Source organism: Actinia tenebrosa, unplaced genomic scaffold (assembly GCF_029948245.1).
Source record: "Actinia tenebrosa isolate PJP-AT-01 unplaced genomic scaffold, QUT_ActTen_1.0 PGA_scaffold1__47_contigs__length_23844297, whole genome shotgun sequence".
In the NCBI taxonomy this organism is placed as follows: Eukaryota; Metazoa; Cnidaria; class Anthozoa; order Actiniaria; family Actiniidae; genus Actinia; species Actinia tenebrosa.
Window position 1 is genome coordinate 1,271,209 of NW_028292578.1, and position 12,679 is coordinate 1,283,887.

General features: G+C 40.2%; 1 protein-coding gene across 1 annotated transcript in view; it reads right to left on the reverse strand.

The window, feature by feature from the left end:
- Nucleotides 1-1,487: 1,487 nt before the first annotated feature.
- Nucleotides 1,488-12,679, reverse strand: part of LOC116296136 (mediator of RNA polymerase II transcription subunit 23) — a 33,110-nt gene continuing 21,918 nt past the window's right edge. The window contains exons 22-41 of the mRNA XM_089032300.1: nucleotides 12,093-12,183; nucleotides 11,614-11,686; nucleotides 10,937-11,003; nucleotides 10,228-10,355; nucleotides 9,848-9,914; nucleotides 9,673-9,726; nucleotides 8,869-8,977; nucleotides 8,707-8,778; nucleotides 8,018-8,128; nucleotides 7,884-7,943; nucleotides 6,699-6,812; nucleotides 6,452-6,551; nucleotides 6,103-6,201; nucleotides 5,808-5,838; nucleotides 5,252-5,352; nucleotides 4,674-4,924; nucleotides 4,125-4,372; nucleotides 3,462-3,582; nucleotides 2,713-2,798; nucleotides 1,488-2,043 (exon numbers count right to left, since the gene is read on the reverse strand). Coding sequence (XP_088888426.1) covers nucleotides 1,902-2,043; nucleotides 2,713-2,798; nucleotides 3,462-3,582; nucleotides 4,125-4,372; nucleotides 4,674-4,924; nucleotides 5,252-5,352; nucleotides 5,808-5,838; nucleotides 6,103-6,201; nucleotides 6,452-6,551; nucleotides 6,699-6,812; nucleotides 7,884-7,943; nucleotides 8,018-8,128; nucleotides 8,707-8,778; nucleotides 8,869-8,977; nucleotides 9,673-9,726; nucleotides 9,848-9,914; nucleotides 10,228-10,355; nucleotides 10,937-11,003; nucleotides 11,614-11,686; nucleotides 12,093-12,183 — 2,125 coding nt within the window. The 3' untranslated portion in view covers nucleotides 1,488-1,901. The remainder of the gene's footprint in view (nucleotides 2,044-2,712; nucleotides 2,799-3,461; nucleotides 3,583-4,124; nucleotides 4,373-4,673; nucleotides 4,925-5,251; nucleotides 5,353-5,807; nucleotides 5,839-6,102; nucleotides 6,202-6,451; nucleotides 6,552-6,698; nucleotides 6,813-7,883; nucleotides 7,944-8,017; nucleotides 8,129-8,706; nucleotides 8,779-8,868; nucleotides 8,978-9,672; nucleotides 9,727-9,847; nucleotides 9,915-10,227; nucleotides 10,356-10,936; nucleotides 11,004-11,613; nucleotides 11,687-12,092; nucleotides 12,184-12,679) is intronic.

The window sequence follows — 12,679 nt, forward strand, 5'->3', positions numbered from 1 at the left end:
AACGAGTGAGAGATCTTTTCAATACTCGAAGATAAAATTCGTATCTCCGCGCGCCCATGTAATATCCTCTATATATTCTATTACCATGTTCAAGTCGAAAAAGGAAAAACGAAGGTACTAACCCTCCTCAGACGGGCTTGACTCATTATCTTAAAAGGCCCAAGTGTTTTTTCCCACTGGGACACGGTTCCTGGTGAATCAGCATAACAATAGCCATGAAAACAATGCACCCGGATAGACTAGACTTTTTAACATCAAAATTTCAACCGATTCCGTGCGTGGCAGAGATGCAAGGGATTAGCCGATATGGTCTGGGGGCCGGCTGGTCTCTCCCCTGATGCTTCGGCTAGAACATTTTCTTGCGTAATTCGTACAACCAAGGGCAGAAGGATTTAATCGCCGTCAGGTCCGAAGTCCATACGCCGCCTCAGCTCTGCGGATGTCTCGGGGGTATGGCACATTAGAATCGATTAAAAAAAAATTTTTTTTTTTAATTTTTCGTTTTTATTCTTTCTTCCCCTCCCCCTTACTTCCTTCATCGATTTTTAAAGTGCACATGAACCCTTCGACAATACTTTCAGTACTGATTCTACACGAAGTAAATAGTTGAATGGTAAAATATTTCTTGATTTGAGTGATGCGTTTCTAAGTTATGAAGGTTTATACTTCCAATATGCTAATGAGTGTGACGTCTATTAAGGCTTAATCAAATATACAAAATCGAACTGGTTCATAGAAACAGTATTTTAAAAGCATCATTATTTTACTCATGGTTTACATGAAAGCTATTTACAATTTTTATTTTCAAAATGGCCAGCATTTAGTATTACTAGTTACAACAAAAACACTCAAATACCTTACCTGACGTCATCATCATTAACATATTGGAAGTATAAACCTTCATAACTTAGAGACGCATCACTCAAATCAAGAAATATTTTACCAATCAACTATTTACTTTATGCAGAACCAGTACTGAATGTATTGTCAAAGGGTTCATTTGCACTTTAAATCAAATTCTAACCCGTACTGCTGCCTCGGAATTACTGGAAACAATTTACAATAAACTTCTATGTGCGGCTCATATTTATTCAGTGTAGTATTCTTTAAAGCCAAACCATTTATCCCTTATGTTAATGACCTTCGATTACTACTTTGAACAGCTTCATCATGACATTTGAAAAGCTTTAGAAATCCTCGTTTTGTTTACGAGAAAATTTATATTTATAGCGCGGTTGTCTTGAATTACAGCAGTCAACGAAATATAGCATGCGTAGACATTCACTTCTGTCACGTGATAAGCTAGCTCCGTCCACTGTTACTCAGTTTGGAACATAGTGGCATTGATTGACAGCTGGCATATGCTAATTGATCAGACTCCACCGGGATTGCAAATACGCGCAAAGTAAGTTCTCTTGGTTAAGGTTCTGAAGACCCCTGGATACTATTGCGTATTTTACGACGGGTCACCACAGGTATCCCAGTAATTAAAATATATTTGCATCAGTTTATTTACACGAATATTAGCTATCTACAAGTTTTCTTCGTCTCTAAGGGTGTAACTAATACGATGATTTAGGGTTTTGGTAAAGTTCTTCAAATGAATGGGGAAATAACAGCATACGTCACGTCACAGTACGATGGTAGACATCCAATCAGAGCAAGTCAATCTATACCGCTTATCCAATCAGCATAATAAAAGCAACATCAAGGCACCGTACGTTACATATGGGCACGGTATGGTCGTACATGTGCACGGTAATCATATATGCGAAAACTACTATTGGCTTCGTTTGAGTCACCAATCTTCACTTGTTGGTTTTATTTCCGTAATTTCGGTTTTGGTTCCTGCTACATCCGCCATTTACCAGTCTTTGTTGTGGTCTAGTACGCTAAATCGTCTAATCATTGGTTTCTTCTCGTTTTACCGAAGACTGCAGCATGAAGCGTAGTCTGGCTTGAAGAGATTGACGAAGCTTCGGAATGATCTTCTGCACCTCATCTCGAACCAGATCTCCGATAAACATATATTTGATGTGATATCTGAACTAGTTAAGGAATAAATCACAAGACACATTAACCTCAAACTTTAGGAATTATGCCTATTCTTATATTTACGCGACCAACACAGCCACAGAAATCTGGGTTTTAGTCTTTAAAAATATTCAAAAACTTATTCTCATCAGACGCGAATGGCATCAGCTCCAACGAGCTAATCTGAAATACTAGAGAGTTTTAGATTGACTTTTTTCTCCCCGCAAACGGCAAACGTGAGGACGTCTTAATAGTTTTCCTGTATTTTACTTTACCTTTTACAAACCTTCTCACCAAGCGCAAATATTCTTTTGTTTTTCTACTACTTGGACTTTTTTGCGATTCTTTTTCAGTAATTTAAAAGAATTTTTTACTGGTCAACTGACGTTTCACGTTTGCCGTGAACGTAAATGTAAAACTCACTAGTGACGTGAAATGACGTCACTGCAAATCTGAGGTGTCATGAAACCGGTGAAAATTGACCAGCGAAAAATAAAACCTGTCCAACATTGCAAAAAAATATATAACTTATTAATTATTATGGTACTTTTATCAACCTCTTATTAGCGACGTTGTTGTTTTTAATCATTTGGTGGCCTGGAAATCAATAATTTCAAGAGGAAAAGTGACATCTAAGTTTTGCAAATTTTCTCGATTTTGATTGGTTAAAAAGGATACAAGAAGTCACAGATGGTCTCGATGTGGTACATGTGCTGCGACTCGCGATCCACTTTCTCAAGGAGATGATACAACTCGATTACTATCTAAAGAATTAAACAAAAACAAAAAATTAGTCTTACGCACTTTGTCTAGTCTGCAATAGACCCTTTTCGAGTTCCAAAATTACCGCTGTGTTACTTGATTACAGACTCATGTACTCAGGGTTAGCCTCGTATCAGTGCATGTCTAAATATTCACAAATATCAACCGTAAAGTAAAGAATACACAACTTCAACAATGCTACAACAGTGCCCTGCCAACATTGAAAGAACGGCGTGAAGACAGTACAAAACGTGAGATCGAAAGAACAATAAATACCGCCAATCACCCAAATCAGATATTTATAAACACAAATGTAAATAAAACACATAACCGCAGATCTAATGTTCAGTCTGCAGTTAGGATTCCAACATCAAGGACAAATAGACATATGAACTTGTTCATCTAGGGCCACCAGGCTCATAATTACATAATTTTTAGATATAAATATTATGTATATTAATAATTTTAACCATGTAAATGCACCGTATATTTTATTTCAGGTTGATAAATAAAACTTATTATTAACACTTTGATAATTTTAAGGACCTTAACAGGAACACATGAATATAGAGGCTTTGCACCATCACGTGATGGCAGCCATGTCAGGAGGCATTTGAGATTTGTGGCATTTGTGCACTACTTGCGTAACATTTGGGGTTAGTTACCTCCTGAAGACAGCGTGTTCGTTCAGTGAAGAACCTCTGCAAAAATGGACCAACCAGGAAGCAGATGTACAGCAGCTGAGCCTCATTGTTGACCAGCGGTGTGACGCGACTGCGAATGAACCTGAAACAATAACAATAAATGGTTTGTGAACGCATGGATGGATGGAATGGATAGATAAATGGATAAAAAAGGATCGAAGGATGGATGGATGGGTAGGTGGGGGAACGGATTGAAAGGATGGATGGACGGATGGATGGACGGTCCAATGGATTTATGGATGGAAGGATGGATAGACGGAAAATAGATGGATAGATGAATAAATGAATGAACAAATTGAAGGAAAGATGGACCGTTGGCTGGCTTGGTTTCCTGATTTGTAGGGATGTTTGTTAAAAAATGGATTGGTAAATTGAAAGGAAAACGGATGAATGGATGATTTTCAATAGAGACTGTGTAACAAATGAAACGGTTAAGGAACGGAATTAATGACCAGAGTCGAATCATAATCACAGTGTCGTCACGAAAATAGCAAGAAAAGATCCCAATCAGGAGGGGGATACCCCAAATGTATTGAAAACTACATGACATTTCTAAATTCGGATTCCAACCCCACGGACCCCTCCCCTGATCCCGAACGACGTCATATAAGATGCGTAACTTACTGTGGCATAGTCGTTAGCTGACCAATACTAGCATGATGCCATACTCCATGTGTCAGTGCAAGCACGTAATCAGCATGAGTCTCCGAGTGCATCGCCATGTTGGCCGAGAAGTCAAAGAACGAGTACGGAAAGGGACTGGGTCTAGCTGTTTCGTCAAGCACCATGGGATTGGATGCCACGTCACGTGCTGCCAGGTCAGACCTGAGAACCTCGCAGATCTTCTCGTAGATGACGCTCCAGTAGGAATCCTTTTAGGAAAAACAAAATCATTTAAAAAAGGAAACTCCATTAAAATAGGAAGATTTAACAAAAGGGACGCGTTCTCTGCACGAAGTTGTCTTCGCTGGCAATGCTATTTTATAAGCGGAATTCACCAATCAAGGCAGAAAATTAGTCTCCAGATCCCTCTTGGTCAGCACGCTGACCAGGAGAGACGCATGCTTTGGGGACAAGAATAAGCCCTCTCCTCTCGACGCATTTTTTGTCATCAACCTGGAATGAAAAGACAACTCAATCTAACGTCACTATTCCAAAAATAAACATACTAACCGGAAGTGACGTCATGACATGGGCAACTGCGTTAATCCACGCCATGATGTTCTTCCTTATGGAAGTCTTGGTGTAAGTAGTGCTTCCCTTATAGATCACATCAAACAGATTAAAACCCACTTGTTTAGGTGTGATAGGCAGCGCCATTAGCTCCATGCTGGTCACGTAGAGCGCATGTGCAGTAGCGTTAGGAAACTCGTTAAAGCGCCAGTCGCATTCGGGAAAGGCTGGGGGTGTCTTGCCTTCAATTGCTTTGGGGTTTTTGTTAAGGTAAAATAAGTTACTACTATAAAAGACAATGAAGAGTAAACGTAATATCTGAGAACAACGCTTGCTTACAAAAACAAACTTTCCTTGAAAATCTTTCAATGAAAATTATCCAGACACAGGGAGCCCAGAATGAGTCCCGGGAAAGATTATTTTTTTAAATTAACAATTAATTAAATGCTATATATAAGATTATTTTCATTAGTAAAAATGTTTGTAAACCTCTCCTGGGTACCCTGTGGTTTCGATGTATTTGAGAGGGAGCTGAAATGTAAGAGCCTCGACTGATGGTCATATTTTTGAAAGGATACTGTCGACTAGTCGACCAATCAAATTACAGTAGTAAGACAGGTCTGGTACCCATGATGCTTCCTCGTAACTGAGGAACTCGAGGTAACCTCTAGACAAACACCTGGGAAAACATGAAAGTACGTGAGCTACTTTAACAGGGTGTTTTGGCGATTGGGATTCCTGTGTTATTACTCTAGCACATTAAAACCTATCGCCAGAACGGCCAAACGCATTTTTAGACCTCTTAACATTGGGCGTAGTGTTCTACCAGTTCATAGAGCTCAGACCATGTATCACTCCTTTGAGTATCATACTTTGTCCAACGGTTTGCATGAGAAGACACTTAAAACAGAGAAAGCTTAAAACGTGTCATTCCCTAGAGTATCATTTCTTTGTTTAACAGTTGCGCATGAGAAGACACATGAATATGGCTACAACTCAAACGAAGAATCGTATTCTCAATAGAAAGACACGTGGGTGGTTGAAATGGAAAAACATTACAGCCAAGGTAAAGAGGTCTATCGAGCGTACAAACACGATACTAATCTTTCGAGGGAGGTATCAACGTTTACTCACCAGTCGGGTGGTTTGATATCGCGTTGTGCGCCTAAAAAGAGAAAGCAATACACTGCAGTTATGGTGGTTTGTCTTGGTGGGTATGGGGTAATACGACACTATAATATTGGATGATATTCCGGTTAAAGACGATGCTGTTGATGGGCATTGTTGATGATGATCATGTTAATCCATAATGTAGAATTAAAAGTGATGATGATGATGATGATGGTGTTGTCGGTTAATAACAATGAACTTGATGATGTTGATGAACATTGTATGATATGATGGCGATCTATTTTCAAGGGATACATACCTATAACTACACTAACCAGTTTCTTCTTGAGCAAAGGTTTTCCTTCAAGACTGTTCTCGTAGTAGTGAAGAGTGTTGTACAAATACGTGATTGGCCGAGCTATCAGAGAGGGAAGAAAGGAACAAAGAAAGGAGAACCTTAGTAATTCCTTTTTTTTTTCGATTCCTTGCACTATTTTTAAGAATACAAAGGTTTTACACCATCAGTGATGGCAGCCATGTTAGATGGCAGGAACAATACAATCGTTTTACATTAGAAATAATTCCATTTCTAAGAGGAAAGGGATTGTATTGTTCTGCCATCTAACCACACGCAGCCCAAGGCGTATATATTAAGCAACAATAAATACCATGGAATTTGTAGAGACTTCCAAGATGATCAAGTAAACTCTCTAAGGACTTGTATACTGGAGGGAGCTCCAAAAAACGATGAATTACGATATCAAAAACCTGAAAAATAAAAATAGACAATTCTAACGCAAAGGATCCCTGTTGTATTACAACCGAGATGCCTGGTAAGGAATCGTCTTTGTTCCCAAGTAAGTCCGTATTACCGATTTTTTTTTCGTCTAACAACCGATCAACTACAACACTTACTGCAAGAAACCTGAGGCAGACATTTCCAAAGTAGATGGGTAAGTACTGAATAGTTGGTACAGTGCTGCCTGCATTCTCCAGCAAACCTTCGTAGTAAAAACGTTCTGGATAACTCTGATACAAAAACACAAGACAAATAATCAGCCAAGCAGATCAGACGGTCATAATGGCAGACAGTCAGAAAGACAGAAGGTTAGAGAGACAGACAGGCGGTCAGTCAGACAGACAGACCGGAAGACAGACTCACAGACATATACAGACCAAGAGGCAGAATCACAGACACAGGCAGAACAAGAGGCAGACTCACAAACACAGACAGACCAAGAGGCAGACTCACAGACAAAGACAGACCAAGAGGCAGACTCACAGACACAGACAGACCAAGAGGCAGACTCACAGACACAGACAGACCAAGAGGCAGACTCACAGACACAGACAGACTAAGAGGCAGACTCACAGACACAGACAGACCAAGAGGCAGACTCACAGACAAAGACAGACCAAGAGGCAGACTCACAGACACAGACAGACCAAGAGGCAGACTCACAGACACAGACAGACCAAGAGGCAGACTCACAGACACAGACAGACCAAGAGGCAGACTCACAGACACAGACAGACCAAGAGGCAGACTCACAGACAAAGACAGACGGTATAAAATGATTAGCCCCTAGTGAGAGACTGATAAATATATGAGACACAAAGAGATCAGACAAAAACACGTGATTAGCAAGACAGACAGACAGACAGACAGAGGTACGGGTATGGACGGACAAAGGAATAAACTGAGAGAGGGATAGAATATGCAGATCGGTAATCAAGGAGGAAGGGGCAGACAAAGGCAAAATGGAGACCAAATCTTTTTTAAATGATAATATAGTATATTTTTAGGCTCATCACAATACCGCTGGTTTGTTGGGGTGGCGTGCTCAATAAACCTCTTCGGCTCTGACGTAATGTTTCCCCATTTCAGACCACATGTCATCCCCTAGAGTATCATTTATTTGTTTAAGGTTTGCGCTCGGTTGCACATGAGAAAACACATGAATATGGATGCAGCTCAAACAAAGAATCTTATTCTCAAGGGAATGACACGTGGTCTGAAATGAGAAAACATTACCCCAAACCGAAGAGGTGTATTACGAGAACAGGTAGGTTCCAAGAAAGAGAGGTTAATCAACTTACCGTATGGTATGCCATGTGTTTCTGGTACCAGTCAGTCTGCATCCAGTGACAAGGAGAGTTCTATCAAAGGAAATCAGGCCAGGATATCAATATCGATTAGAAGTGCTAATGACTCTGTGTCAGTCACTACCTACCTCGCGAACAAAAGCATTTACTCGTGTTCTAAAGTCTGGAGGTTTGAGGAGAAGCAGCTGAATGATGAAGAAGCAAACCTGAGCCTCGTTGCCCTCGTGGCTGCGAAGAGCCTGTACAGGAAAGAAAATCCAAGAACAATATTTTAATATCTAATATTGCCTCTTATGTATTGACTTGCTGTTTTTGGTAACGCAAAAGGTTCGGAAACTTGGTGGAAATGTTACACGAAATGAAATCGAAAAATATCGCCCAAAATAAAATCAAGAAATGTGGCGCAAAATGAAATCGATATCTTCTTCAGCAACGTTGCGCGCAAAAAGGCCATGTGTGTCCGAGTCTTAGCTCGGCTGTAACAAATGTAAATTTATTTTACGTCTAAAATGTAGGGAAAAATTACTCAATTTTTCCCGCCAGATGTTCATAGCCTGCGTAGAGGCGCTTTTGGAGGGGGTAGTGGAGGAGGAAGGAGAGGAGGACTGGGCCGTCCCCAGTTCCCCTCCCTCCTCCCCAAAGCGCAACCACGCAGGCTAGAGGCTCATGACTAGAGCTTTCGACGCCAGATCAAAATGGAATTATACTTGTACGTTTTATGCATCGCACTGTACGTTGCATGGGCGTATTTGACACAGTTTGACATAGTCTAGCAGCTTACAATGATTATTGCGTTAAAAGTTGTTCAATTCCTTACCAGAGACAGCACAAGACGATCTAGTGTCACTACGTTGTACTTCCATATCAGATCATTCAAATGTTGGATACACTAAGACAAGGAATAAAATAATGTTTAACTAACCTAAACATGAAAATGACTAGGGACACGTAAGAAGAGCAAACGCGTTCATTTGTTCACCTTGTTCACGTGTTTTCCTCCACCAGATACAGAGAATTCGTAGACAAGGAAATCAGAAAAGACACGCACATGATTGGAAAGTGCGCGCGCACCCAGTCTTTCGAGCACTCTGGATAAATAACATTAATGAAATATTAGGGTAAGTTATACCGTGAAAAAAAATCGATTTCTCACACACCACTGGGAGCTATTGTCCAGCTGACTGCCGCCAACTGACTTCTTCATTTCTGAATAACTCAACATATGCATTATTGTAATACATCATTCTTATCATCGCAACGTGGTTTCCACAAAAAAACCACTCTAAAGTCCTTCCAGCAATGCTGGCCTAGGGTTGGGGGGGGGGGGGGGGGGGGGGGTACTGTGGGGCTAACTAACAGTCATGGCGGACAGCGAAAAAGCAACTGATGAAAACACTGACCACGTGACTAATATCCCTTGGCCCAGGCTCCAGTGGTGTAAGAAAACATTTTCCACTTATTTCGTTCCTCAGCCAGTGGAAAATACAACATTTTAATCAATTTTTTTAAAGATAGCCTATTTCCTTCAATGAAAATCAAGCAATGCTTTATCTTTTCGAGGTCTCCATAGTATGACTTAAACGAACTTTGATTTTCTTATCTGAAAGACAGCCTGACTACAGTTAAGTCTTCAACTAACATTTTTACTTAGCATCACCTACATACATCGTTGTAACGGTGTATTCTCTAGGTTTTCTTTATCTTTTTGGTCTCATACGGTTCACCCCTTGATATGCCTATTAGCACGCAAGTCTCCCAATTATTTCTACTCGAGTCGACTTACTTGTGACACGTTGTGCTGAGTCTACCAGATTCAAGAAGAATCTTCCACAAAATACTGTCAAGAACAAACCATGAAGAAATCATAAGAAAACAAACTAGTGTGGTCACGCAACGCTTCACTCCCAACTCCTAAGAAGCTACAGAGATGTGTAAAAATAGTCAGTTGTTGATCTTACCAGATAAAAACATTTGATGAAGTAGGTTCACCAAAATGGGTAAGAATTTCACTTTCTGATGTCATTCCTGAAACGAAAATTACAGACGAAAATCAGTCATTCTTTGGAATCCAGAGTTCAAACAGGATTTTTAAGACTCAATTCGAGCCTTTTTTCAGGCTTAATAAAGGCAGAACGTGGGGGGTGGGGGGGGGGGGGGGGGGGGACGACGACTTCGAAGATATTAATTTGCATTACGAATGGAAGACAAGAAAACGAAAAAAAGAAAAGAGATAACAAAAATGGGAAGAAAGAGTGCCTACAACGATTTCATTCTAGAATTACAAAGAAAGAGAAAGTGAGATGAAAGAAAAGAGAAAGAAATGGGAAAAATTGTCTACCTTTCCATCGACGAAATTCATCCTCTACTCGTGTTTTTAGGGCTTGTTTGGTTTCAACAGGACACGGGTTCTGGTTGTAAAACTGTTGGAGGGGCTGCGGGAAGCACGCTAGGGTATGAGAAGCCCAGCTGGAAATACCGATAGAAGAAAGTTAGACTAACAGCTCTGACTAACAGCCAAGGCTGAGCTACTGATAGTACCATTCATTGTTCCTCTGCCATACTGAATATATTATGATAATTAACATGATTAGAAACAAGACGAACGGTGAGTTACATATTTACAAACTAGATTAAACTGAACAGAAAAGCTGTTGAGGAAAACCGATAGCACTTTGTAACATCCGTAGAGACGATGGAAGACACTACCATGTCTTATAATCAACAAGCACTTTGTAACATATGATGGAAGACACTGCAAAGTCTTATAATCAACAGAACAAGAAACGAGAACAATTAAACGTTCGTCTCATTTTCATTATCATAATTTATTCAAAATGGCAGAGGAACCGTGAATGGGTCTATTTGAGCTATGTTTCAGTCAACAGGTGATCAACGTCCATTTAATGTTAGATTAGTGCTAATCCTGAAATATATCAAGTCTGTAACAATCAAGGTTGGGGAGGAGAGGGGAAGATGGCAAACTTGAAATTTGTGGCGAACAAAGAAATCCAACTATTTTATCTAGGAATACTGGCCACTACACTAACCTATGTGGAGTGTTAGTAATCAAAGTTCTAAGAATCCCTTCGCACCAGTTGCCACAGGACTCGGCTCCTTTAAATTTAACCAAGATACAAAAACAAGTTAGGTTTTGGGGGGTTGGAGAGTTGTCTAAAAATGGGGAGAAAAGCCAGTGTATTCACGTATGACAATCCGACGACAATGTCCGGACATTTTAGTCACCGTAACACAATTCATAAAATATTTGAAATAAAAAGATTTGCGCGCTGTATCAGAGGACAGAGACACGCTAGCGCAAAATCGATCAAAAATATTTTATAAAAGCAATATAAAACGGCTGCTTATTTCTCCGTACTGTGAAATCTGGGAGCTGTACAGCACTCAAAAAGCCTCGTGTTTTTAAGCTTGCTTCTCTCGTACTCTACAACTCCAAGCGTATTTATATCACAGTACAGAGACATGTGCTAATGTGGAATCGGTTAACACTCTTTTCACTGCTACGCGCTGATCGAGAGAATAGTCGCAAAAGGGAAATAGTGCAATACACTGCCGCCAATCAGAGAATATAAAGGTACCGACCAATTTATTTGATTGACAGAAGTGTATTGCCCAATTTTCCTGTCGCAACTGTTGTCTCGATCAGGCCGTAGCAATGAAAAGAGTGGTAATTAAAAGCTTGAAGATAAAGTTGAAAAAGCCAAACCTGTAACGTGCATGGCTCTTGCAATGGTCAGCACAAGACTTCGATTCAATTCTTCAGACTCTGCTGAGAGAATCTATAGAGGAAAGATGACGTAGTATTACAAGCATTCCACTATTTACGTGGCTTCTACTTATTATGTGCGCGACGTTGCGAAAGTAGCAATGAGGTATATTTTGCAAGGTGCGAACATAATAATTTCATGTCAAAGTAAACCTGGGGTGGGGTATAGAGGTAGAGCACTTCTCCCTCACCTCTGGGGTCACACTGTATGTCTGTCTGTCTGTCTGTCTGTCTTTCTATCTGTCTGTCTGTTTTACAATCAAGATTTTGCATACAAATTTGCTACATGCGTCACAAAACCCTGAGTGTCTCCTGCAACGCGACAACACAACAATGAGTTGCTCAATGTGGCCAAGGATTTGGAAGAACAAGGCCGAAATGAAAGTGTGCTTTATTAAGTTGAAATATAAACAACCTACTTGTTTTGGTTCAAAAGTGAATCTCGATAACTGTGGCTGCACCTCTGAGCTTCCAAGTCCTGTTATCAGTCGCAAAGCCGTGCTCTCCACGCTAAAAAATGAAGCCGAGTTAATACACTTAAACTTTTTAACCAACATTTGTTTCATGAATTGGCAATATTTGATAGGGTATCAAGGTATGTAAAGACTTTGTAGAGTTGGAAATGCGGTTTTCATCCGTTGCGCATGCACGAAGCCTGGCTCTTGATTGGATAGAATCTTATTCCATTCCCCCTCAAACTTTGAAGCTCGATTTCTCAGAAACTTAACTGCTATTTTCACAAACACGTGAACTCGGTAGCTGCGAGTTTCACACTGGCATTTGTTTTTTCGCTGCCGTCAATCAAAACAAAACAGTCGGTACCTTCCATATTTTTGACTGGTAGCAGCGAAAAACCAAATTTCAGAGTGTAACTAGCAGATACAGAGTTCGTATGCTTGTCAAAATAGCAGTAAGATTTACCCGCTGAATATCATGAAAACATTACTTCTAAGTGGAATGGTTCCAGGGTTTAAAGTGGAAGTTCGAACTAGAAAGAACTACTGAC